The sequence below is a fragment of the Bos indicus genome, chromosome 16, assembly GCF_029378745.1.
Source record: "Bos indicus isolate NIAB-ARS_2022 breed Sahiwal x Tharparkar chromosome 16, NIAB-ARS_B.indTharparkar_mat_pri_1.0, whole genome shotgun sequence".
Taxonomy (NCBI): domain Eukaryota; kingdom Metazoa; phylum Chordata; class Mammalia; order Artiodactyla; family Bovidae; genus Bos; species Bos indicus.
Genome location: NC_091775.1, coordinates 76,470,678 through 76,497,972, shown reverse-complemented (window position 1 = coordinate 76,497,972; position 27,295 = coordinate 76,470,678). Strand labels below are relative to the sequence as shown.

The 27,295-nt window shown below is 40.3% G+C and overlaps 1 protein-coding gene across 1 annotated transcript in view; it reads left to right on the top strand.

Annotated features, from left to right (window-relative positions):
- LOC109570212 (membrane cofactor protein-like) overlaps nucleotides 1-15,841 on the top strand; it is a 59,858-nt gene extending 44,017 nt beyond the window's left edge. The window contains exons 10-12 of the mRNA XM_070768696.1: nucleotides 1,311-1,349; nucleotides 9,360-9,410; nucleotides 13,291-15,841. Of these exons, the coding sequence (XP_070624797.1) occupies nucleotides 1,311-1,349; nucleotides 9,360-9,410; nucleotides 13,291-13,346 (146 nt within the window). The 3' untranslated portion in view covers nucleotides 13,347-15,841. The remainder of the gene's footprint in view (nucleotides 1-1,310; nucleotides 1,350-9,359; nucleotides 9,411-13,290) is intronic.
- The last annotated feature ends 11,454 nt before the right edge of the window (nucleotides 15,842-27,295 follow it).

Genomic DNA, 27,295 nt, shown 5'->3' with positions numbered 1-27,295 from the left:
CTGGGCAGACCTCACTCAGGGTCCTAGTGTGGCTTGGCTCAGAAGTAACATCGTTTCTATAGGTTCCAGTTTCCCGTTGTTTAATGACTCGAAACAAATGTCACTTACTGCCTCTTGTTTGTTTTTTTCCTTCTGCCCTAACATTTTGAGGAAGTGAGAGGCATTATTCATGTTAACATGGTAACTGGAACATCATTTTATAATTCCTATAAACCTGGTACCCTCACTGAGTTGACTCATTGAGTACCTTGGCAAGTGCTGTGAAGTTTTGTGGGGAAAGAGATTTTTTTTTTTTGGTGGATGATATATAAAGATTGCGTATATTTACTCATTGACCCACCAATGTTTAATCACCTGTTCCTAATGGGAATAGGCACTGTGGTGACTATACTGATATGCTCTTTTGAAAGAGTTGACTGTAAGCATTTCCTAAAGCATTTATAAAACACTGATCCAGTTTAGTGTTTAAACGAAGACAGACTTGTGAGGGCAGGTTTATAAAGAAGATAAATTACAAAGACCTTTTTTAAAATATAAAAATCAAAATTCCTCATGAGAAGACATGAGTTAGAATTTTTATGATCAGAACATGAGTTTTTATCATCAGTTAGAAAAAGACTATGAAAAGGATCATTAGTGAAATGTAATGGCATAAAGTATATGTGACTGTGTGTGTGTGTGCTCAGTCGCCTCTGACTCTTTGTGACCCCGTTAACTGTAGCCTGCCAGGCTCTTCTCTCCATGGAATTTTCCAGGCAAGAATACCGAAGTGGATTGGCATTTCCTTCTCAAGGGCATCTTCCAGACCCAGGGACACCCGCATCTCTTTCGTCTCTTTCATTAGCAGATAGATTCTTTACCACTGTGCCACCTGGGAATTTTATGCCCTTCCAGGGACGTGTGATTATGTGATTATGTGTGTATGAAAAAATGTGGGCAAAATATGAGGTGAAAAAGAAACAATACAAAATCTATAGCATGATACTATGCGGATGGTATTTTTAAAACATTATGTATATATTCTGAATAGATGATCTTTGTGATTTATTATTTCTTAATTTCTAAGATTTCCATTATGTAATACAAAGCTATAGTAAACATTTGTATGTATACATTCTTATGTACTTATGTTAATATACATTTTGGTTAACTTTCCAGAAGTAGAATAGCATAGTTTGGAAAGGATGTATGTTTTTCATTCCGAGAACTCATTCATTTTGTGAAATAATCTTAAAGAGTGAAACATCAAAATTAAATCTATAATTTTGTATTGATGAAATGAGTGAATTAAATCCAATCAATTTTTCCAGGTCTTCATCCAGCTACAACTGCAACATCAAGTCATACAGGTTCAGTACCTCTTTATCTTACTAACATTGGTTAGAATTTAATGAGGTGATGAGTGAAAATGATGTAATATACTAATTTACATTTTTAAATTATCAGTAAAGCTGAATTTTTTATCTGCTGTCATGTATTTTGGTACTTTGTTCATTTTTCTATGAAGTTTCTGAAATCTTTTTTTGGTCAATTTATTATTTAAGCTCTTTTAACATGAAGTGGAATTTTCTTCTAGGTTTTTTCTTTGCCTTATTTTACTAGTCAGTTTTCTTTTAAGATTTTATTCTATTTCCTATAGATTGCTTTCTGCAGCTTTTAATTATATAAGTAGATACTAATAGGAAAAATGAAAGTTGAAAGTTAGACACATCATCGTGTCCACTCTGTGCAGCCCCATGGACTGTAGCCCACCAGGCTCATCCGTCTGTGGAATTCTCCAGGCAAGAGTACTGGAGTCGGTTGCCATTACCTTCTCCAGGGGATCTTCCCGACCCACGGATCAAATGTGGGTCTCCTGCATTCCAGGTGGATTCTTTACCATCTGAGCTAATTGCAAACGTTGCAAAAGCATACAGAGTAAAAGATTAGTTCTCCACCTCTTTCTCTGATCTTTTATCTAAGCTAATATCTTTAGAGTTTAGGGTGTCTTTTTAATCTATTTCTACACATCAGCATTCTTATTTCTATACATATTTTAGCATTTTTTTCTTTTTTATCCAAAAATGTCATTATGCTGTTCATATTTTTCTGAAATTTGCACTTTTTCCATTTGAACTGGAGCTGTAGTTAGATTTATTCCCATCTTTTTAAATGATGATTTTAACATGTACCATATTTCACTCAACTATTATCTCAGTGGTAATTTATGAGTGCAGAATTTTTACATTAATAGGAAGTTGGATGCATTGATGTTTTCCCTAATGACTATGAGTGTTGTGTCTCTCTTAAAAAAAGTTTCAGATCTTCTCCATGCTAAATTTTATAAATTTTCCACAATGTAACTGTGTGGTTGCATTAGATCACTGATTCATCTCACATTCTTTATGCCCTGGGAAATGAGATCGCGCTCCTCCTCATTCCACCGACCTTCATCCAGTTGTAGGGAATATGCTGTGCACAGGCGTGTACTATAATTAACAGGGCCTCTTTGAAAAATAAAAATGATTTTCTCATCACTCCCAGATGAAGGGCTGGGAGCAGTAAAAAGTACATTGTGGAAAGACATGTTGAAAACAAGATGTTGAAGTACTGATGAGAGAGATGGAAAACCATAGTGACTGTTCCCGTAACCAGAGCCTTGAGGGAGTTGCTGAGAAAGGGCGTCACTAGCTAAACAAAGTCATCAAAGGCCTGAAGGTTTGACACTGAGGACTGTGCATTGTTTATCTTTATCTGGGATCTGAGATTGTAAAGAACAGATATCTCTAGAGCATATCTGCAGAAGGAAGTAGAAGTTAAAAATAAAAGGCATGCGAGGATTAGGATCTGGGCTTTTGCCTGCGAAGGGCATCAGCCCCCTGATCCCCACTTTATGTCTGAGTCTTATTTTTCCTTATTCTTCTGCGGCACCACTCGCTCAGGTCAGTTTGTTGTTGGGCTGGTCCCGACACCAATAAGAAGCGCACCATTTGTTGAGTAAGTCATCTCCTTTCCAGCTGTGAAAATGCCAGTTTTTATCACACGTTAAATTCATGTGTGATCTGGTCTTTCTGTTCCCTTGAATTCTGCCCATTCCTGCCCCAGCACCAAATCGATGTTTTGATTACAGCACAATGATACGTTTAATATCTGGCAGTACATTTCCTTTTCAGATGCCCAGGCTACTCTCTGTGTTAATTTTTCTAGACAAACTTCTGTTTTATTTTACTGACATTTTTAACTAGTTTAATTGTACATTTCAGTGGCATTAAGTATATTCACATTTTTGTGCAGCCATTACTACCATCTATCTCCAAATGCTTTTCATCATCTCAAAATGAAACATTATACCTATGAAACAGTAACTCCCTTCTCCTTCCTCTAGCCCTGCTAAGCATTGCCTGTGTCTATGAGTTTCACTGTTCGAGGTGCCTCACAGAGTTGGAATCACTTCTGGTTTATTTCACTTCACATAATGTTTTCAAGGTTCATCCACCTTGTAACATGTATCAGAACTGTATTACTTTTGTAACTTAATAATATTCTATTATATAAACCACATTTCCTTAATTCTTTCATTTGTTGAAATCTTGGTTTGTTTCCGCCTGTTGGATATTCTGAATAACGCTGCTCTGAACATTGGCATTCAAGTATCTGAGTCCCTATTTTTAATTTGGTGGTTATGTACCTAGGAATAAATTGCTGGGTTATATAGTAGTCTTATGTTTATTTTTTTTGAGGAACAGCCATAAAGTCTTCCACAGCAGCTGACTATTTTATGTTCCCTCCAGTGATGCATAAAAGTTCTGATTTCTCCATCTTTTTGCCAGCACGTGTTATTTCCTGTTTTTTTTTATACAATCCATACAAGTATATGAGAAGCAGTATCTCACTGTGGTTTTCTTTCCATTTCTACAATTCTTAGTGATTGATTATCTCTTCATGTGCATATTGTTGGTCTTTTCTGTATCTTCTCTGGAGAAATGTCTGTTCAAGTCCTTTGCCCAATTTTGATTTGGATCTTTTTTCAATTTTTAAAAGCTCATAATAATATATGTTGAAGGTTAGTCCCTTATCAGATATATAATGCGGTTGTTCCCTCCCATTCTGTGGACTGCTCTCTCTCTGATGACAGTGTCCCTTTTTAAACATCAGTGTTTGGTTTTGATGAAACCCGGTGTGTCTGGGCTTTTGGTGTCACAACCGAGAAATCACTGCCAGACCCCACATCCTGAAGCTGTCCTCCGTGTTCTCTAAGAGTTTCGTAATTTTAGCTCTTAAGTTCGTGGTTCATTTTTGTTCCTTTCTTCTTTTCCTCTCTTCACTTGTGCTCTGATGACTATATTTAGTGTTATGTTGGGTTCCTTACTCTTTCCTATGGGAGTATTTATGATAGAGTTTTGTTTCATGATTCTCATGAGATTTAAAAATATCCAACATATGGTTATTTTAGTTGCTAAACTCTTAATTTCGAACTAATTCTAACAACGCTGAATTTTTACTCCATCCCATCACGTTTAATGTTTGTCCCATCATATTTTTGTTTTGCTCATCTTTTAACTATTTATGGCGGATATAGGTGATTTTACTGTAGCAGGGCTAGTACTGGCTGACTCGTTGGTAGAGCTGGGGAAACAGGCTGTTGGCCTCAGAGCAGGTGTCAGCCTTCTGGTCCATAGGGCTGTGGCCTGGAGGGTCCTGGTGAGCTGGTCATATCCTGACGTAGCTGACTATAGTGTCAGGGTGTCCTGGAGCTGTTGCTGTCCTGCTGCTGGATGGGGTCTGACCTTGGGGAAGCTGGCTGAGGGGCTGAGAGTTGCTGGAGCTGGTATCAGGCTGCAGGTGGTGGGGCTGCTGCCCATGGGGTTCCAGGACTCGTGCTGGCCCACTGCTGAGGAAAGCCAGGGACTAAGGTCTGACTGCAGCGTACTGGGTCAGGTCCTGGACCGTCTGGAGGGCAAGGATGGGTCCCGGAGGATACAAGATGACACTTCCCTGCTTGTGGGTGGTGTTGTGTTACCACCCCAATAACTGCTCAGTCTGCAGTTTTGAGACCATTGTGCCCACCTTCCTCGGGGGAAGGGTCATATCACAGTCTTGGTGCTAATAAGATAGAGTGAGAATTTCAAAATGATGCTTGTAAGCACCAGAGTCTTTGTGGTATGAGTTCCTAACAGTGGCTACTGCCAGCCTCTGGTCCCCAGAGTGAGTCCTCGCTGTCCTATGCCTCTCCAAGATCAGCAAGTAGATCTAAGCCGAGATCTTTGCAAGTTGCTGCTTTGGCCCTGGGTCTCAAGAGTATATGACATTTTATTTGCACCCTTCAGAGTGGAGTCTCTATTTCCTAAAACTCCCTGGACCTCCCAAAAGTATGCCATGCTGGCCTTCAAAGCCAACATTCTGGGGTGAGGGGTGCTTGTCCCGGTGCAGGACCCCCAGGCTGGGGAATCCCATGTGAAACTCAGACCCCTCCTTCTGTGGGGAGAGCTTCTGCAATTGTAATGGTCGCCAAGTTTGTGGGTCAGCTCCCCAGAGTCACAGTTACTGTTTATACTATGTCTCTGGTCCTCTTTCCTGTCTCACATTGGTTCCTTCTTTATATCTTTCGTTGTAAAGATCATTTATGCTAGTTTTCAGGTCATTTTCATTCATTTGTTGTTCAGTTGCTAAGTTGTGCCTGACTCTTTGCAGCCCCATGGACAGCAGGATGCGAGGCTTCCCAGTCCTTCACCGTCTCCTGGAGCTTGCTCAAATTCATGTCCGTTGAGTCGGTGGTGCTATCCAACTGTCTCATCCTCTGTTGCCCACTTCTCCTCCTGCCCTCGGTCTTTCCCAGCATCAGGGTCTTTCCCAATGAGTCAGCTCTTCACATCAGGTGGCCAGAGTATTGGACCTTCATCTTCAACATCAGTCCTTCCAGCAAATATTCAGGGTTTGTTTCCTTTAGGACTGACTGGTCTGCTCTCCTTGCAATCTAAGGGATGCTCAAGAGTCTTACCACAATTCAAAAGCATCAGCTCATAGGTGCTCAACCTTTTGGGGGCTTCTCTGTTGGCTCAGACTGTAAAGAATCTGCCTGCTGGAGACTAACACCTTCAACTTTCACTTCATGACCTTCTTTGTGGTCAACTCTCACATCCATACAGGACTACTGGCAAAGTTTTGACTATACAGACCTTTGTTGGCAAAGTGATATCTCTGCTTTTTAATATACTGCCTAGGTTTGTCATACCTTTCCTTCCAAGGAGCAAGCAGTTTTAATTTCATGGCTGCAAGCACTACCTGCACTGATTTTGGAGCCCAAGAAAATAAAATCTTCCACTGTTCTCCCATCTATTTGCCATGAAGAGATGAGACCAGATGCCTTGATCTTAGTTTTCTGAATGTTGAGTTTTAAACCAGCTTTTCCACTCTCCTCTTTCACACTTATCAAGAGGCTCTAGGCTCTTTAGTTCCTCTTCACTTTATGCCATTAGAGTCGTATATCTGCACATCTGAGGGTGTTGATATTTCTCCCAGAAATCTTGATTACAGCTTGTGATTCATCCAGCCAGACATTTCTCATGATGTACTCTGCAATAGAAATTAAATAAACAGTGTGATGAGTCTTTTTATTCTATTGCCTTCCTCTATTTCTTTGCATTGTTTACTTATGAAAACTTTCTTATCTTTCCTTGCTATTCTCTGAAACTCTGCATTCAGATGGGTGTATCTTTCCATTTCTCCTTTGTCTTTTGCTTCTCTTCTTTTCTCAACTATTTGTAAAGCCTCCTCAGACAATGACTTTGCCTTCTTGCATTTCTTTTGCTTTGGGATGATTTTGGTCACCACCTCCTGTGCAATGTTTGGAACCTCCTTCCATACCTCTTCAGAACTCTATATACCAGATCTAATCTCTTTAATAAAAAATGACAGGATGATCTCGGGTTCGTTTCCAAGGCAAACCATTCAACATCATGGTAATCCAAGTCTATGCCCCAACCACTAATGCTGAAGAAGCTGAACAACACCAAAAAAAAATTTTTTTAAAACACAGATTGGAATGCAAAAAATTCCTTGATTGGAATGCAAAAGTAGGAAGCCAAAAGATACCTAGAGTAAAAGGCAAGTTTAGCCTTGGAGTACAAAATGAAGCAAGGCAAAGGCTAACAGAGTTTTGTCAAGAGAACACACTGCTCATAGCAAACACCCTCTTCCAACAACGCAAGAGAGGATTCTACACATGGACATCACCAGGTGGTCAGTACTGAAATCAGGCTTCCCTGGTGGCACAGCTGGTAAAGAATCCGCCTGCAATGCGGGAGACCTGGGCTCGATCCCTGTGTCATGAAGATCCCCTGAGAAGGGAATGGCAACACACTCCAGTGTTCTTGACTGGAGAATCCCAAGGACAGAGGAGCCTGGTGGGCTGTAGTCCATGGGACTGCAGAGTCGGACACAACTGAGCAACTAGCACACATCCAGTTTCCCAAGATTCATTTTTAAAAGACTGTCCTTTCACCATCAAATTTCCTTAGTACCCTTGTGAGCTGTCATTTGACCGTAAAAGTGAAAGTTTATTTCTGGGGTCTCTGTTTTTTTTTTTTTTTTTTTTTTCAATTGAAATATAGCTATTTTACAGTATTATATTATTTTCAGGTGTACAACATAGTGATTTTTTTATTTTTAAAGCTCATACTCCATTTAAAGTTATTCCAAAATAATAGCCATATTTCCTTGTGCTGTACAATATATCTTGCTGTGTCTGGGCTCTGCATTCTGTTGTATTGGTCCGTGTGTTTTTCCTCTGTGATTATACAGTTTGTTTTGATTATTGTAGTTTTTTAAGTAAATTCTGAAATTAGAAAAAGTGAGTCTTTTCAACTTCGCATTTCCTTATCGGGAGATTTTCTTGTCTATTCTACTCCCTTGAGATTCCATATGAATTACAGGTTTAATTTGTCTCTTTATGAAAAACGCATTTTCAGTATGGTCAAAGGGTTGCATTTAATCTGTATATTGGTTTGTATGGTATTAACATGTTTAGAATATTGTCTTCCAATCCATGAATGCAGGATTTGCGTTCATATTTTTATGTCTTCTTCAATTTCTTTAAGCAATGCTTTGTAGTTCAGTGTGCAAGTCTTTCACCTCTTAGGTTACTTTTATCCCTCTTGTATTTTATCCTTCTTGATGCTACTTTATTGGGTTTTTTTTTAATTTTATTTTTGATTGTTGTAGCTCAGCTGGCAAAGAATCTGCCTGCAATGTAGGAGACCTGGGTTCGATCCCTTGGTTGGGAAGATACCCTGGAGAAGGGAAAAGCTACCCACTTCAGTATTCTGGCCTAGAGAATTCCATGGGCTGTGTAGTCCATGGGGTCGCAAAAAGTTGGGAACGACTAAGTGACTCACACTTTCACTTTTAGATTGTCCATTGGTAGTGTATAGAAATGCAACTGATTTTTATTTGTTGATTTTGTAGCTTCCAGCTTTGTTGAATTAATTTTTCTAATAGGTTTGTGTGTATTTGTGCATTTGTATGTATGTATAATCTTTAGAGTTTTCCACTTAAAAGATTATTTAATGTGGAACAAGATCATCTTATTTCTTCTTCCCCAGTTTGGATGCTTTTTATTGCTTTTTCTTGCCTAATTGCTCTGATTAGGCAAGAAAAAGAGATTAAAATATCATTTTATATTGATAGAAATGGCAAACGTGGGCATCCTGTATTGTGACTTAAGGAAAAAAAATCAATCTTTTACTACTGAGTATGGGTCTTCCCAGATGGCTCACAGGTAAAGAATGCAGGAGACACAGGTTTAATCCCTGGGTTGGGAAGATCCCCTGGAATAGGAAATGGCAACCCACTCCAGTATTCTTTCCTGGGAAATTCCATGAACAGAGGAGCCTGGCGGGCAACAGTCTGCGGAGTCTCAAAGAGTCAGACACGACTGAGTGAGCACAAAAGCACTATTGAGTACGTTGTTAGCTACAGGTTTTTCATAAATGGTCTTTATTGTGTTGAATTTCATTCTATTGCAGATAAACTTTTAAATGATATTTAAGCCATCTTACATCTTTTAATTTTAAGTGAAATCACATTAAATTCATAGCTAATTTTGGCATTATAGTAATGATAAATTTGCTTTCTGTACCACATAATATTATCCTAGGAAATGTTGATGGATAGGAAGAAGAATGCTTTGACATTGAACATAAATTTATGATTTTATAACACTAGCTTTAAAGAGAAGCATTAATATAATTCATGCAGGGGAAAATGAAATTAGGGATTTAATTTAGAAACAAATCAAACCCCTTAAATTTATAGATCTTTTAACCTTTATAATTTTCTTCTTCTACCTTTTTTCTTATACCAATTTTTTCTTCTTTTTTCAGCATATGTCTCTCCAACTGTTGACTTAGAGCCTGAATATTTTGAGGACTTCGGTATTATTTTGGTTATAAATAACCTTGCATTGTGAAACCCTAGTGTTCTACATGAAACTATTTCAATGATCTGTAATTAGAGAAGAAACATCGTGTCACATATTGGTGGTTATTGACATACATTATTATTTTAATAGTGCAAATCCCGTGACCAACGTAAGTAGCGTTATGTGTAGACATGTAGATAACACAGTTTTCAAGATGTGTCCCAATTTAGGATTTCCAATGGGATGATGTAACTTTCTTAAATGCTATGGTCATGTGTACATTAAAATGTATTGCTTGCCATTTGATAGAGTTATTTTGTGATGGAGATTTGTAGATAGATTTTCTTTCTGTTGCTATGTTGTATACACAAGCCTCATGGACAAGTGAAATACTTTTTCTACAACAGGCAGGAGTTGCCCACTATATCTTTTCTCACATAACTCACATAATTCTTAAACAATATATGTTTAAGAGCTTGGTGAATTATAGTGGTGACAGTTAAATGAAATATAAATATTTCTTGATAAGAAAATGAAGAGAAATAGCTATTATTTTTCTTTACGTTAGACTAGTTTAGTCAGGTTAATCTTTTTATAAACTGCAGTTGAGGCTTGTTACATTTTCCCCTCTGAAAACTGTGGCCAGACTGCCACTGCCACTCTGCAGGGCTGTCTTCAAAGGCTACTCTTGCTGCTGTTCAGTCACTCAGTCGTGTTTGACTTTTTGCAACCCCCTGGACTGCAGCACGCAGGCTTCCCTGTCCATCACCAACTCCCAGAGTTTGCTCAGACTCACGTCCATTGAGTCAGTGATGCTATCCAAGTGTCTCATCCTCTGTCGTCCCGTTCTCTTCCTGCCTTCAACCTTTCCCAGCTCCAGGGTCTTTTCCAAGGAGTTGGCTCTTTTCATCAGGTGGCCAAAGTATCAGAACTTCAGCTTCAGCATCAGTCCTTCCAATGTATAATCAGTGTTGGTTTCCTTTGGGATTGACTGGTTGGAACTCCTTGCTCTCTAAGGGACTCTCAAGAGTCTTCAACACCATAGTTTGAAGGCATCAAACTTAGGCACTCAGCCTTTTTTATTGTCCAGCTCTTACATCCATGCATGACTACTGGAAAAACCATAGCTTTGACTAGACGGACCTTGGTAGGCAAAGTAATGTCTCTGCTTTTTAATAAGCTGTCTACGTTTGTCATTGTTTTACTTCTAAAGAGCAAGCGTCTTTAACTTCATGGATGCGGTCACTGTCCACAGCAATTCTGGAGCCAAAGAAAAAAAAACCTGTCACTGTTTCCATTGTTTCCCCATCTATTTGCCATGAAGTGATTGGAACAGATGCCATGATCTTCATCCTCTGAATATTGAGTTTTAAGCCAGCTTTCTTCACTTTCCTCTTTCACCTTCATCAAAAGGCTGTTTAGTTCCCCTTAGCTTTCTGCCATAAGGATGGTGTCATCTGCATATCTTAGGTTATTGATATTTCTCCCCACAATCTTGATTCCAGCTTCTGCCTCATCCAGCCTGGCATTTCACATGATGTCCTCTGCATGTAAGTTACATAAGCAGGGTGACAAGATACAGCCTTGACGTACTGCTTTCCCAATTCTGAACCAGTCCATTGTTTCATGTCTGGTTCTAATCATTGCTTCTTGACCTGCATACAGATTTTGCAGGAGGCAGGTAAGGTGGTCTGGTGTTCCCATCTCTTGAAGAATTTTCCATGATTTGTTGTGATCCGCACAGTCAAAGGCTTGAGAGTAGTCAGTGAAGCAGAAGTAGATGATTTTTCCTATGCTTTTTCTATGATCTAATGGATGTTGGCAATTTGATCTCTGGTTCCTCTGCCTTTCTCTAAATCCAGCTTGTACATCTGGAAGTTCTCGGTTCACATACTGTTGAAACCTGACTTGAAGGATTGTGCGCATTACTTTGCTAGCATGTGAAATGAGGACAATTGTGTGGTAGTTTGAGCATTCTTTGGCATTGCCTTTCTTTGAGACTGGAATGAAAACTGACCTTTTCCAGTCTTGTGGCCGCTGTTGAGTTTTCCAAATTTGCTGGCATAGTGAGTGCAGCACTTTCACAGCATCTTGTAGGATTTGAAATAGCTTAACTGGAATTTCATCACCTCCACTAGCTTTGTTTGTAGTGATACTTCCTAAGGCCCACTTGACTCCAGGATGTCTGGCTCTAGGTGAGTGATCACACCGCTGCGGTTTTCCAGGTCATTAGCATCTTTTTTTGTATAGTTATTCTGTGTATTCTTGCCACCTCTTCATATCTTCTGTTTCAGATGCTAATACTTCATAATATTTATGGAATAAAAAGAGCAGGACCTAACATGACATTTTGTGGTCTGAGTTTTAGATAATACAAATAATGGTAGTTTAGAAGCAGAGGTGCTACTGATAGACATTTCTGAGAATTACCATTTGGTAATATATTTATTGTTCTCTGGATAGTTTTTAAAAAATGCATGTTTACATTTTGGTGTGTAATTTTTATCCATGTGCCCTGATGTTTCATCTGCATTATTAGAGAAAATCTCCTTATAATTAGGACTGTATCTTAATTCCAGGGACAGGGAAATAGAGGGGTGATGATAAGATAAAGCTATCATTTGTGAAGATGGCAAATAGCATATGTTTGATAGACTTATAGAACTTCATTATGGTTTATTAAACAATCACACTTTTGGGGGAAAAGTATGTAAAATTCCTAACAAAATCATAGGGAATAGACTTAATCAGATCATATCAGATCAGATCAGTCGCTCAGTTGTCTCCTACTGTTTGCGACCCAATGAATTGAAGCACACCAGGCCTCCCTGTCCGTCACCAACTCTCGGAGTTCACTGAGACTCACGTCCATCAAGTCAGTGATGCCATCCAGTCATCTCATCCTCTGTCATCCCCTTCTCCACTTGCCCCCAATCCCTCCCAGCATCAGAGTCTTTTCCAATGAGTCAACTCTTCGCATGAGGTGGCCAAAGGACTGGAGTTTCAGCTTTAGCATCATTCCTTCCAAAGAAATCCCAGGGCTGATCTCCTTCAGAATGGACTGGTTGGATCTCCTTGCAGTCCAAGGGACTCTCAAGAGTCTTCTCCAACACCACAGTTCAAAAGCATCAATTCTTCGGCACTCAGCCTTCTTCACAGTCCAACTCTCACATCCATACATGACCACAGGAAAAACCATAGCCTTGACTAGACGAACCTTTGTTGGCAAAGTAATGTCTCTGCTTTTGAATATGCTATCTAGGTTGGTCATAACTTTCCTTCCAAGGAGTAAGTGTCTTTTAATTTCATGGCTGCAGTCACCATCTGTAGTGATTTTGGAGCCCAGAAAAATAAAGTCTGACACTGTTTCCACTGTTTCCACTGTTTCCCCATCTATTTCCCATGAAGTGATGGGACTGGATACCATGATCTTCATTTTCTGAATGTTGAGCTTTAAGCCAACTTTTTCACTCTCCACTTTAACTTTCATAAAGAGGCTTTTAAGTTCCTCTTCACTTTCTGCCATACGGGTGGTGTCATCTGCATATCTGAGGTTATTGATATTTCTGAACTATAATTGGATAAAATGTTTTAAAACAATTTTCTTCTAATCTACTGAATTCTAATTGTTCCCGCTACCTTACTGAATAACCTAGGATGGTAGTTGCAGCACACAATGTTAAAATGTAAGGGTCCTGTTAAGAATTTCAAAAGGAATATATTTTGAAAAGTTCTGTGGTCAGAATGACATGGATGCACTTGCAGTCATGCTAAAACTAGATTGATAATTTTTTCTTCACTGTAATTATAGCGGATCTACACATTAAGATTCAACAGCTATTTGGAGACACCTACGTGCTCAATTATCATCAAAGTGTTTTTGTTTTTCCCAGATGCAGCAGTCATTGCTGTGATTATTTTTTCTGTACGTAAGTATTCCAAACTTTGATACCACTTAAATCAAGATATCACTCTGAAGAAGTGCATTAATTTTTTAGTGATTTTTCATTTCTTTAGTTTTAATATTGTGAAATTAAGTAAACCAGTTTAGGAAAACATAAACTTTCATGTAATATACTATCTTGTATGTATATATTCTTTTATATTGTATATGTCCACTTACTAACAAACCCTAAATAATATATGTTGTTTCAAGATGCATAGCCATATGAGTTTACACCCCAAATATGCTGTGGGTCATTTTTGAAATTAATCTAGGGCTTCTCTGACTTACTGTGAACTATGTAAGTGATTCCAGAGAATTGGATTCAGAAAGTGAAGAGACAAAACAGAATAAAAATGTGTATTTGCTTAAATAAAATATCATTTTATGACCATGGAAATCTAACCAACATTTATTTCTTCTGCTAGATTTTGAAACTTGGAAGTGATTTTTCAATTACATGTCCCTTGTTTCCTGGTTTTTTGTAGTTATTGCCGCTGGAATAGTTACTGCCTGCCTGTACAAATATTCCGCAGAGCGGACAGAGAGGGTACATTAAAGCATGTTTCTTTAATTTACTGGTCCTTCTCACTCTTGACATACTTCTGTGAAGTTTTGTTTGTACTGTATTTTCCATGCTGACTTAAAAAAAAAATGTGTGCATGTGTATGCCATTGGGGTAGAATTTCTTCACTAAAAATGTCTTTATCTGCTGTTAATATCAACTCAAGAAGAGTGACCATGCTGGTCACTTCAGCTATTTTAAGAAAAATTTCTGTGGGATTAGAGGTTTAAGTGCTGCAGCAAGTCATGGGTCTTCCCTCCCTAGATGTACCCTACTGTCTAGATTGGACAGATAGCCAAAATTAAATTTAAAATGGTTAGCTGTGGAGACTTGAAAACTGTAGTCGCTGAAATTGTTATGGTAAATGTTTCATTTGTCTGTATAGCTTAGGTAGTTTTAAGAAGCTCCTTAGGTGTTTAATTCAAATACCCTGTTTGATTTCTTTTCATTTAGAGTTGTTATTTATCCAGGCTAAACTGGGGGTTAAAAGCAACACTATTTGATTTCCCTCTTATGTTGTTTTAATTTACTAAGTAGCAGTAAAACTGATGGGGTTAAACTAAGTTGCTGGGTGGGTTAATGTTGGGGGCCAGAGTGAGGCACTCTGAGGAAGGAGGCTCGACATACGCAAAGGCGGGATCGAGCCTCAGGAGTCCCCCTGGAAATCCTTGAGCATCTACCCCCATAACCAGAGCCTGCCTACTTTACTACTTGTGCTCTCACCTACACCTCTGACTTTACGGGGGGCTGTCCCCCACCACCTCTTTCGGAGAAGGAGTTAACTTAGAGCTCCAGTTAATAAAATCTCCTGGGCGTGACAAGAGTGTTTTAACCTACAAACTCCTCTGAAGGTTCTCTAGCCTGCCTGACAGGCTTGTCCGGCCACATGTGATTGCTCACAGCCTCCCAACCGTGAGAGGCACAAGATGCTTTAAACCTTCTAAAAACAGGTTCCTTAGAAAAGTTAGAAAACCATTAGTATAAGTATGGTGGGCTGATTAGAAATTGTATTGGTGAAGGGTTTTTCATTTGTTGAGCCAATATTTGTTGCTAAGTCTCCACATCCCCTGCCCTTACACACATTAATGAATATATAGAAGAAGTATTAACCTTTGATATAAATCACATTAGACCTTAGGCTAAGTAAATTCTTTCCTTAACTAAAACCCACTATACCCTCACCCTATAGGAATGTAACTTTATTTGGGTGGCGTCTGTTTTAAGAATAATCACCCCTGGAGAAATAAGTGTCCTGGTTGACTGACCGCTGTCACAAGGAGAGGGTCATAAATTGTCAGCAGGCCCTCTGGCCAGAAGATGATGTAACACCCCTAAGACCTCTGTATACATTTGTATGAAGCACCTGACTTTGATAAAAATCAGGACTGCTGACCCCGCGTGACTCTTGCATAACATCTCAGTGTATAAAAGTAGACCATGGAAAATAAAGAATGGGGATCAGTTTCTCAAAATACTGGTCTCATGTTGCTCTCTCTGTTACACTCTGGCTGAGTCTCCATCTGGAGCGCGGAACCCACCAAGCTTACTAATTTTACCTGGGCTTCTAAGATCCGACTGGGGAGGCCTCAATGTCTCCTCTCCTTCGGGAGAACGGAAGGACGCCTGCGGCCTACGTAAGTGGTGCAAACTTCTTGTCTTGAAGTTTTATTGGTCTCCCGCGTAAACCAAGCTACTCAGCCTCTTTTCTCCACTGAATTTTCCTACTGAGCTATCCTCATTCTATTACTCTTTATATCTTTAATTAACATCTAACTGAAGCTATTGTATCCTGATCCTCACCGTCACGGTCCCCACTTCGAACTCCCTGGATCAGCCGGGGCTGGACCCCGGCAGGTTAAGATTTACAAGACATCTCATTAATATTGTATATCTTTTTATATCTAAATTTTAAAAAGGAAGGGGGACTTAGATTTTTTAAATATATATAAATGCATATCTTGTGAGGAGAATAGGGTTTTTTAATCAAGCTTAAATTGTAATGAAATAACTGACAACAAAAGACTTAGAATAAATCATGAAGCATAGACTAAGATAAGGTGTTTTGAAATTCATGATTTTTAGTAATTTCCCTTTATAATGCTTTGGAAATAGCTTTAAAATCAAACTAATAATTTTAAGGCTTTTTGCAACTCATAGTTTCAGTTCAGTTTAGTTCAGTCGCTCAGTTGTCTCCTACTCTTTGCGACCCCATGAATTGAAGCACACCAGGCCTCCCTGTCCATCACCAACTCTCGGAGTTCACTGAGACTCACGTCCATCAAGTCAGTGATGCCATCCAGTCATTTCATCCTCTGTCATCCCCTTCTCCTCCTGCCCCCAATCCCTCCCAGCATCAGAGTCTTTTCCAATGAGTCAACTCTTCACATGAGGTGGCCAAAGGACTGGAATTTCAGCTTTAGCATCATTCCTTCCAAAGAAATCCCAGGGCTGATCTCCTTCAGAATGGACTGGTTGGATCTCCTTGCAGTCCAAGGGACTCTCAAGAGTCTTCTCCAACACCACACTTCAAAAGCATCAATTCTTCAGCACTCAGCTTTCTTCACACTCCAACTCTCACATCCATACGTGACCACTGGAAAAACCATAGCTTTAACTAGACGGACCTTTGTTGGCAAAGTAATGTCTCTGCTTTTGAATATGCTATCTAGGTTGGTCATAACTTTCCTTCCAAGGAGTAAGCGTGTTTTAATTTCATGGCTGCAGTCACCATCTGTAGTGATTTTGGAGCCCAGAAAAATAAAGTCTGACACTGTTTCCGCTGTTTCCCCATCTATTTTCCATGAAGCGATGGGACCAGATGCCATGATCTTCATTTTCTGAATGTTGAGCTTTAAGCTAACTTTTTCACTCTCCTTTTTAACTTTCATTAAGGGGCTTTTTAGTTCCTCTTCACCTTCTGCCATAAGGGTGGTGTCATCTGCATATCTGAGGTTATTGATATTTCTCCCAGCAATCTTGATTCCAGCTTGTGCTTCTTCCAGCCCAGTGTTTCTCATGATGTATTCTGCATAGAAGTTAAATAAGCAGGGTGACAATGTACAGCCTTGACGAACTCCTAGTACTCCTAGTTTACTTGTGGTTTTAATATACACATTTTTATATTAATGAGTGAGCTTGGACTACATAATAAAAGTAACTTCTTCACTCATTTAGAGCTCAAATTTTTTTTTCAAATTTTTTAAATGTTGTTTCATAATCTTTTTTAAAATACCCAAAATGCCTTGATATGAATCTTAAGTCTTATATTAATGGAATGCATGATAGGCATATTTGATTTCTCTATCAGCAGTACTTTTAAATTATGTATACACAGAAGTCTAAGAGAAAGTTAAATTGATGATATATTTTTAAAGGATATTTTTAAAGGTCCAAAAGACTTGTTGTAGAAATAACCTCTAAAGAAGCAAAGCAAAATAGCTTTCTGCTCCTTACTCCTTCATTGTTTAAAACATCAGCAAAATGCTTAAAAGTTCTCAAGCATTAACCAAACTGTCTCTCACTGTAATGAGTTTTTTTAAAGCCAAGCAATTATATGAGCATCCTACCACCAATATCAGTAGCATTAGAGTTCTGAGATCCCATTTCTAAAGAGTTCCCCAGTGAGGCTGCTGCTGGGCCTGAACGACACTGAGAGAAACCAGGGTGTAGACTGTTACTGATGTGCCCACGCTCTTTAACTTTGAAGAAACATCACCAGGCTTACTGGAAAATGTTTCAGTGGTTCAAGGTAATTGTATTTTTTTTTTTTAAAGACTGCTCAGGACTTCCCTGGTGGCTTAGATGGTAAAGAATCTTCCTACAATGCAGGAGGCCCAGGTTCGATCCCTGGTTTGGGACGATCCCCTTGAGAAGGCAATGGCTACCCACTGCAGTATTCTTTCCTGGAGAATTCCATGGGCAGAGGAGCCCGTGGGCTACAGTCCACGGGGTCCCAAGAGTTGGACACAACTAAGGGACTAACCCACACAGGCAAACACACACACATCTTATTTTTAAGTCTTTGTAATTAACTCTTTGTTCAATTAACTCTTGCTACCTTTACTAGTCTCTCTTTATCTTTAATTTTCCCATTTTAATTGTAACATGGCTTGTTGTAGAACTGTTGGGACTCATCTTGCTTGGGACACTCTGTGCTTTGTATACCAGGATATGCTTCTTTCGATAGGTATGGGAAGTTTTTAGCCATAATTTCTTCAAATATATTTTCACTCCCCTTTTCTTTTTCCTCTTCTGCAATCCCTATTGTGCATAAATTGGCCACTTTATATTATCCTATAGGTCTTTTATATTGCTTTCATTTTGTTTTTCACTTGACTTTGTCTGCTCTTCTGATTGGGTGATTTTCATTTTTCCATCTTTCAGATCACTTATTCATTCTTCTGCATTATTCAATCTTCAATTTACTGGCTTTAGGTCAGTTTTTGTCCCAGGAAATGAGTTTTCTAATTTTTGTGGGCTCCTCTTGTCTGTCTGGGCTCCCTCTGACTCATTATCAGTTATTTCTGGTCAATTCTTTTGCTCTTTTAATTGGGAGTAGTTCCTCTGCTTCCTCATTTTGCTTAAATTCTCTTCCTCTATGAATTTGGTAGAAACAATTATCTACTGTGGCCCTGGAGGACTATTTTTACGTGGCCCCATCCCTGTCTAGCCTGCATGGGTTTAATATTTTTGGTGGAAGGGCTGTTTTTATTATGTATGACTGCTACCTCTTTCCTCAGTGTGTGCTGGCCATTCTCCTCTAGAAAGAGTGTGTGACTGGTATAGTGGTGGCCAGAGCCTCTGCTAGATACTGAGCAGGACCTTGTCCTTGTTCTGTGGTTGTTACAACTAGAAAGGGGGCAGGGTCTGCTCCTTAGTTGCTGGATCAGAAGGCCCCAGATATGTTTCCGCGCTGTGGTGTGAAGCAGGCGGGACTGGGAGCCCCCTGGGAGATGAGCCGCCCAGTACTCCTCCACTGGTTCTGCCCACAGGCGCGCACACTGTGGCGTCACCTGTCACCTGTTGTGCGGGCTCACCAAGTACTGCCCTCAGCCCCACGTCAGTCATGGGTATGATACCAGCAATCAGTCTTGTCATCCTTCAGGCACGGGTTTCACAAGACCATCAGTGCCGATCGCTAAGTGTCTATGCCCTGATATCAGGTATGAGTGCCACTTCTGTGCAAATGGATGCACATTGGGAGCTATGGAAGCAACCCAGACCCTGGCCTGGCCCTGTCTCTATGTGCCCACACCCACTGGAGGCTAAGGCTAGACCTTTCCCCGCTGTGAGAGCACCTGTTGTCCACTCGGAGGTTCCGTGGGTGCTCAGATTACAAAGCAGGTATCAGCGGCTTCAATCAGGGAATAGCACAGCCAAGGGGAGAGGGCTCAGATTTCAGCTCTGTTCTCAAAGAGCATCTTCTACGGATCAGCTCTGATTCCATCCCCCGCCTCTGCCTGAGGGCACCTCCCTGCTGCTTGCATTCTTGCAATCTCCCAGAGGTGGTCCAGAGTCCGCTGGGAGCTCGATGGGACAGAGGCTGCTCTGGCAGGCCTTTCCCTTCCCTGTGCTTGTGCTCATGAACAATGGGCTTTCGGGGGTGGCACCACACCCACTCTGAGCACACCAAAAGTCAGGCTGTTGTTTTCAGACCCTGCCCTCCATTCCAGTGACCCTTGACAGCGGCGCTTCACTTCTAGGGGGAGCCCAGGTTTCTTCCATATACACCTGCCGGTGGCCGCCATACTACACTCCAGGCCCTTCGGAACGCCTGCAGCCAGCCCTCGTCCTCTTCTGGGTCAATCCTCCATAGTCTCGGTGCCCTGGCCCCGCTTGCATCAGCGGATGCACGTCGCAGGCTGGGGAGCGCAGGGCGGCGGCACAGACCGTCAGCGCAGGTCTGCTTTGCCTGCGGAAAACTGAATGGCGCGCTCTCCGCTGACTCCTGGAAGCTCTCTTTCTGTCCCAGCCAGTGAAGGGACTTCACAGGGCGCAGGAACCTTCCTTCTTACGGCTCCCTCCGCCCGTGCATGCAGGCAACTTTCTGCCTCCTTTTTGTTTTGTTTTTTCATGCCACCCAGTTAGGTGGAGATCTTTTTTGTACTTTTAGGTATCTGAAATTTTCTGTCAGCATTTTAAGAGGCATTCTGTGAGGATTGTATCTGAGGAAGGAGGTGAGCTATAACTCCTATTTCACCATTTTGATTGGAGTCCCTTATTCGTTAAAACTTAAAATTATTTTAATGTTATATAAATAATGACTCATCCAGAAACTGTAGTTTTTAAGCTGTCTGCTTAAATGAGCTTTCCTAAAGTTTTTTGGAGTCAATAAATCCAATGCAGGCAGTGGGAGTGTAAGCTATGCAGCAAAAACTTGAAGGATCAAATTAATTGGAACTTTTTTCTAGTTGGCTATTCTTCTTGAGCAGTCAAAAAACTTTTCAAAAAAAATTTAAACAGAAACTAATAACAAGGATTTTTTTGATTAGTTGAGAGAGCGCATGTACAAAATTTAGATCCATTTCGGGAAAAGGAAAGGTTATATAATAAGCTGTATAGGTGGAAAAAACTGTGGCGCAGGAAGAAACTGTCTTCAACGCAAAAGATCCATCTCAAAATGTGTGGCGTCATAAAAATCGATTTCAGAGACAACATTACATGAAATTAATACTTGCTCTGTGTGTCCCTCAAAATCTAAGGTGTTAGAGGCCAGGACCATTTCTCCTCATCCCGTCTCATTTGGAGAAAATAAGAATTTACATTAGTCACTTGAGGCTAAGTGGTTTCATGGGCAAACAGATTGTACACAAACTTACAATCCATTTATCTGCTGAATGATCTATAAGACTTTGGAGGTAAAGTGGTTTCTTGCACCAAATTCCTGTTTCAGGCTCCTAATGAGAATCAGGAGAGCCATGATGTATAAACTTAATTGTCAGCTTACTTCCCTTCTCCTCCCTCATTGATTTCATCCCTTTTTTTATGCCACTCTTGCTTCCTTTCTGTGTGACGTCACTATTTCATTCAGCACTCTCCCCTTCTGTTCAGCACATACCTAACTGGTGAGAGCTACAGACAAGGAAATTTTATTTCCCTCTGAGAAGAGATGAGAGAAAGGTTTGCTTTTACCATTGAAAAGTATCTCTTTTCTGTTACATTTTTTTCAGAGATGTTCAATGAATATTTGGCTGTTGACACTAAGCTAATTTGGCAGTGGACATCCAAGGGATACCTGGTTTCCCGTTCCCTTTGCTAGATTATTGATGTTTTCTCCTACCTTCCCTGTTTTTGTGTAAAATAATGTGCACTCACACGTTTTGCTTTGACTTAGGAGACTTGTAGCTCAGTCAGTAAAGAATCTGTGGTGCCGGAGACCCGGGTTACATCCCAGGGTTGGGAAGATCCCCTGGAGAAGGAAATGGCAACCCACTCCAGCATCCTTGCCTGGAAAATCTCATGGACAGAGGAGCCTAGTGGGCTGCAGTGCATGGGGTCGCAAAGAGTCGGGCATGACTGAATGACTAACACTTACTTACTTATTAGAATAACTGTTGACTACGGAGTTAGCCATCAGACTAACTCCTCTACCTTCTAGGAGCTGGGAATCCAAAACATGGGGGAATTTTTTAGCCCAGTGAGAAATAATAACAGAATCTGTTCATTTTATATTCACTTTGGGGTTTTTTTAAAATAGAAATCACTATACATTTTACTTAATTTTGTAAAGAAATTCACTTTCAACTTGTAAATATTAATTCTGCAAAGGCATTCCTTGACCAGGATATTTTTATCATGTAATAAAATCCACCACCAACAAAAATCCATCGGTTTGGGAAAATCATGAAATGTATCGCCTTTAGATGTGTAACCCCCCTCTACTTTCTGTCTCTGAATGAAATGAATTAGAAGTTCTTTTGGGGGGACCAGAACGTGTGTCCACAGAGCCGGGAAGAGAGGAGGTGAATTTTACATAACCTGTGATGTGTGGTGCTACCTTAGGTTACAGTCACAACTTTGGGAGCAGATTCTACAAAGGCCGGTAAGGGGCAACTTCTTAGTAAGAGCACAGTGGTGTCTTTCATCACAGGGTAAAAGGTGAAGACAAAGAATCCCATCTAGAACGGCATGTGGGCCTAGCCAGCCCTATGTTTCCGTGCGGTTCTCTAAGAATTCCTTAGAGGCTAAAGCCAACCAGGAAAGAGTGTTCAGACAGCCCATGAGGTTCAAGTGTCTGTGAACACTTGGAGTAGACTTAAGGAATGCTGAAGGTAATTTAACATAACTGTAATTAGCTCACATTTTAATCATCTTCGTTGTTTTAATCAGGTTCTTTGTTATATCAAATGAGCTGTTTAAGTTTATATTAATACTTATTTATCTTTGTCAAGGGCTTCCCAAGTGGTGCTAGTTGTTAAAGAACCTTCCTGCCAATGCAGGAGAAGTAAGAGACTCGGATTCAATCCCTGGGCCAGGAAGATCCCCTGGAGGAGGGCACATGGCAACCCACTCCAGTGTTCTTGCCTAGAGAATCCCCATGGACAGAGGAGCCTGGTGGGCTACAGTCCATGGGGTTGCAAAGAGTTGGACATGAATGAAGCCGCTTAGCATGCACGCATGCATCCTTGCCAAACATTAGATTTCTATTTAAAATTCTACTTAAAGAGAAGCATTTCCTTATAACAGAAAAAAAAAAAAAAAGTATTGCTTCAAAAAATAGTCATCTTCAAGGATTCATTGAGAGGCCTAATTGTTGAATCGCTCTCCACAACAGTCCTGAGGACACGGCCATGTAACAAGTACCGCGCGTGGCAGCGCCGGCTCATAGTGAAGCCTCCCCTCCAGGGGAATAATGAAGTCTCCGGTGTTCACACGGTCAGCTCTTCATGAGGCAGGCACCCGAGGGTTCGCTGGGCGCGCACACTGTCAGTAACCGGCGCGTCCGCGTTCGGTTGTAGTCTGTCTGCTGTAGTCCGGTTCCGAAGCAGGAGTGGAACTGCGTTTCCCAGCTCCAGAGCTGGTGGTCCTGAGTGGCTGCTGCAAATGTCTAAACTGGCTCATCCTATGTAAAATGAGCTCGAGTTCACGGGGTTAAGTAAAATATATGAAAACTAATTTTCCTGCTTTTCATTTTTTTTTAAATGTGGCTTCTAGAAAATTCAAAATTACCTACGTAACTTGCATTATATTTCTTTGGACAATGCTGGAATTGAATAATAAATTTGAGAAAGCTGTCTGTTGTCACCAAAAAATGTGATGTGAGTTTTAGTTACTTAGGAGACCCTAACCAGAACACATGATTTCCTTCAAGTGAGGGGTAAGCAAGGCATTCCTGAAATTGAACACTCAGAATCATTACCTTTTTAAAGGTTCCCTCTCAGAGCAACATTTTAAATTGCAATGTTAGAAAAATGTGTGTTTTTAAAAGAATCCTTTGTTCAGTGACTTACTGAAAAATGCAGTTGTTTTTTAATTGTCCATTTGCTAACTGGACTGCTGGAATTTAATTTATGTACTTAATTCTGTTCATCTCTGATGCTGTGTTTTACCTTACCTTGTAGGGAAACAGAGTTTCGCACTCCATCCACCACTTATTAGAAAAATTTGACCACTCCTGTAGTACAGACACACTAAAAGGTTTCCATAAATCCATGTGTCCCTTTACCCTTTGATTCTTTTAAAATGTTAAGATCTGCAGTAAACTCATACAGATACTGTGAGAAACAGCATGGATTTTCCTCAAAAAATTAAAACAGAACCACTATATGATCCAGCGGTTCTATCTGGATATGTATTTGAAGGAGATGAAACCACCACATGGACGATGTAACTACACCTTTCTGTTTACTTCAGAATTATTTACAATAACAAAGACATGAAAACAACGGAAGTGTGCGCTGAGGGACGGCAAAGAAGCCGTGGTTTACACACAGGGTGCAATACGATCCGGCCGCGAGAAGTAAGGAAATCCTGCCCTTTGTGTCAACACAACGACCTTGAAGGAATTATGCTGAGTGAGTAAGTCACACAGAGAGAAACAAATCCTGTACGATCTCATAAGTATTCGAAATCCAGACATCCGCACTCACAGAAAAAGAAGCCAGATGTCTGGTTGCAAGAAGTGGGGACTGAGAGGTGGTGGGTGAGATGAGTGAAGGGGGTGAAAAGGTACAAAATTCCAGATATAAGATGAACAAGTACAAAGATACAATGTACGTGGCGGCGGTGGTGGTCTGGCCGCTAAGTTGTGTCCAACTCTTGCGACCCCACGGATTGCAGCCTGCAAGGCTCCTGAGTCCGTGGGATTTCCCAGGCAAGAGTACTGAAACGGGTTGCCATTTCCTCCTCCAGGGGATCTTCTCAACTCGGGGATTGAACCCAGGTCTCCTTCATTGCAGGCAGATTCTTCATGGCTGAGTCACCAGGGAAGCTCAGTGTATACAGCAGGGTAACTATAACTAGTAATGCTGTGTTGTATACAGTCCACACTCTGCATCCAATAGTTCTGCATCAGCATCCTTGGATACAGAGGGCCAGCAATGCCATGCTATATTATATGAGTCTGCAGGATTCAGATTTTTAATTGCAGGGGAAGTGGTTGGGGATCTGGAACCAATCCTCTTTGGATATCAAGGGGTGACTACCTTGGCAAGTTGCTAAGGAAGAAGGTCTTGAATGTTCTGATCACAATGAAAAGAATTTGGTAACCATGTGAGTTAATAGATGTTAAGAAAACTTACTGTGGCAATCATTTCACAAATGTCTCATTATCAGATCATGCTGAGCATCTTAAGCCTGTACAGCGTTACACAAGCAAACCTTGTTCACTTGTTCTCTGGTTTGCTGCCCTTTGCAGATATTGCATTTTTGTGTGTGTTCAAATGAAGGTTTGTGGCAACCCTGCATCCGGCAATTCTATCAGTGCCATTTTTCAAACAGCATTTGCTCATTGCAGGTCTCTGTATCACACTGTGGTAACTCTTTCAATAATTCAAGCTTTTAAAGCTATGATTCTGTCATGGTGATCTGTGCTCACTTACCTTGGATGTCACTGCTACAATTCACTGACGGCACAGGTGATGTTTAACATCTTTAGCAATAAGGTAATTTTTAGTTCAGCTATGTACATGGTTGTGTAGACACGCTGCTCCTGCACTCTTAATAGACCACAGGATAGTGTAAACAGAACTTCTACATCCACTGGAAAAAACGAACAATTCCTGTGACTCAGTTTATTGGGATAAATCACTTTAATGAGCCACTCTAGAATCAAACCCACGGATGTCTCCGAGGTATGCCTCTATATCAATTACGTCTCAGTGAAAACAGAAGGGAAAAAAGCAATCTACAGAAGTTATTCTCTGATTTCTTTCACGCTCATGAATGCAACTACCTCACAGTGCTAACATTTTACTTTGGGCTCTAATGTGCTCACCATCCTTCACATTTCTCTGGAACATGTAGGAATTTGGAGTTGAACACCTTGCCTGTTTTCACTTCAATAACACTTGTATTTATAGGGCAAGTCAAGACAGTCCCCAGTAGTATCTAGGTGAGAAAATGTGGTTTTTAAATAAAATCTCCAAACTTAGAGAAATATGCTTCAAAATGAAATAAATTAAATTTCATTTGTAAAGAAAGTGATTTTTAAATCATTTCAATGGCACCCCACTCCAGTACTCTTGCCTGGAAAATCCCATGGACAGAGGAGCCTGGTAAGCTGCAGTCCATGGGGTCGTGAAGAGTCGGAGACGACTGAGCGACTTCACTTTGACTTTTCACTTTCATGCACTGGAGAAGGAAATGGCAACCCACTCCAGTGTTCTTGCCTGGAGAATCCCAGGGACGGGGGAGCCTGGTGGGCTGCCGTCTATGGGGTCACACAGAGTCGGACACAACTGAAGTGACTTAGCAGCAGCATTCAAAGATTAAAGCCAACTCTTAATATTCATTGTTCAATCACCGCAAAATCCTTTTTATATATTGTTTATTTATAAAGCATTTACAAATATGTGGGCACTACTTTAGACCTTAGACAGTAAAAACACTGAATATTGGGAATTTGAACAAATTTGACTTTTTTAACTAAGAATATTACCAGAAAACACTCTTACAATTAATAGGTTGAAATATCATTTTAAGAAGTTTGTAACCTCATGTTGATTTAGAGAAGCTATGAAGTTTATGGCTGGCATTTGTTTTTCACCCCTTTTAAGAACAATGAGGCAGTCTAAGAAATCAAGAATCATTCAGAATCAGGCTTCTGTATGAGGTGAGGCTCCTCACCTCATCTGTAAAGGGCAGAGTAAAAATGAAGCCCTGTATTTCAGAAAAGCAAACTCAACTCCATGGATTAGCTGTAGATCATGCAAAGGGAAGGAAAGAGGAAACAGCTCAGGTGGCTCTGGACACTCAGGTGGGACAGACCCCAGCCCGCTTCTCTGTCCTCACACCAGTGGCCACAGAGGAGGGACTCTGCTCTAACTCAAATTATGTTTTCACAGGTTTTGTTGTACACCTTTGAAAAAAAATTTTTTTTTAAATTTTTTGATTGCACCTCAGCATGCAGAACTTCCCAGACTGGGATCAAACCCATGCCCCCTGAGGCGGAAGCATGGAAACCCAACCACTGGGCCACCAGGAAAGTCCTCAGACTTCACAGTTAGTAGCACAATTGGGCCAAAGAAACATGGCCTTGAGAAGGATGTGAGAGAGGAATCAAAAGTGCACCCGTGTAAATATTATTTTTACTCCCAAAGGACATGTTGATAAGGCTCTGTAAATGGTTCTTCCCTTGGTAATCCCAGTGAGGCACTTCAGGAGTATAAGCTTGAACAGAATAAATTCAGGAATTCTTAAAAAATTATACATTGACGTTTTACTGTCCCTACTTTCACATGCTTTTCAAGAATGTAGCTCTTTCTTAGAAACAAGGGGGTGGCCCTAAGTACTTAGACTTTAAAAGCCCTCAGGAGGTGTTTCTTCAACCAAAGAATTTTATGCTTACCAAAATAAATTTACTTTCATAGTAGTTTCCACTTAAAATTTAGTTGTTCCAATTTTATATATTTATAAGTGATTGAAATATATGTGCAAATATAAATTATTTTGTCTAGCAAATAATTTGTCAATTACTTAAATATATGGGGAAACCGTTGTTCTCTAGAAATGCTGTTTGAATGAGAGGGAAAGATGTATTTGAATTTAAACTTAAAACTGCAAGAGTGAATCCCCAGTGGACTGAGAAGTCTCATGTCTGTATTGCTTGTTTTTTGAGAACTGATTGGATCTTTAAAACTATTAAAAAATAAAATGTCATTTTGGAGAAGTTTCATTTGTGATAATGCGTTTAGTTCCAGTGTGTTTTATCTCACATGAGAGTGCGCCTCTA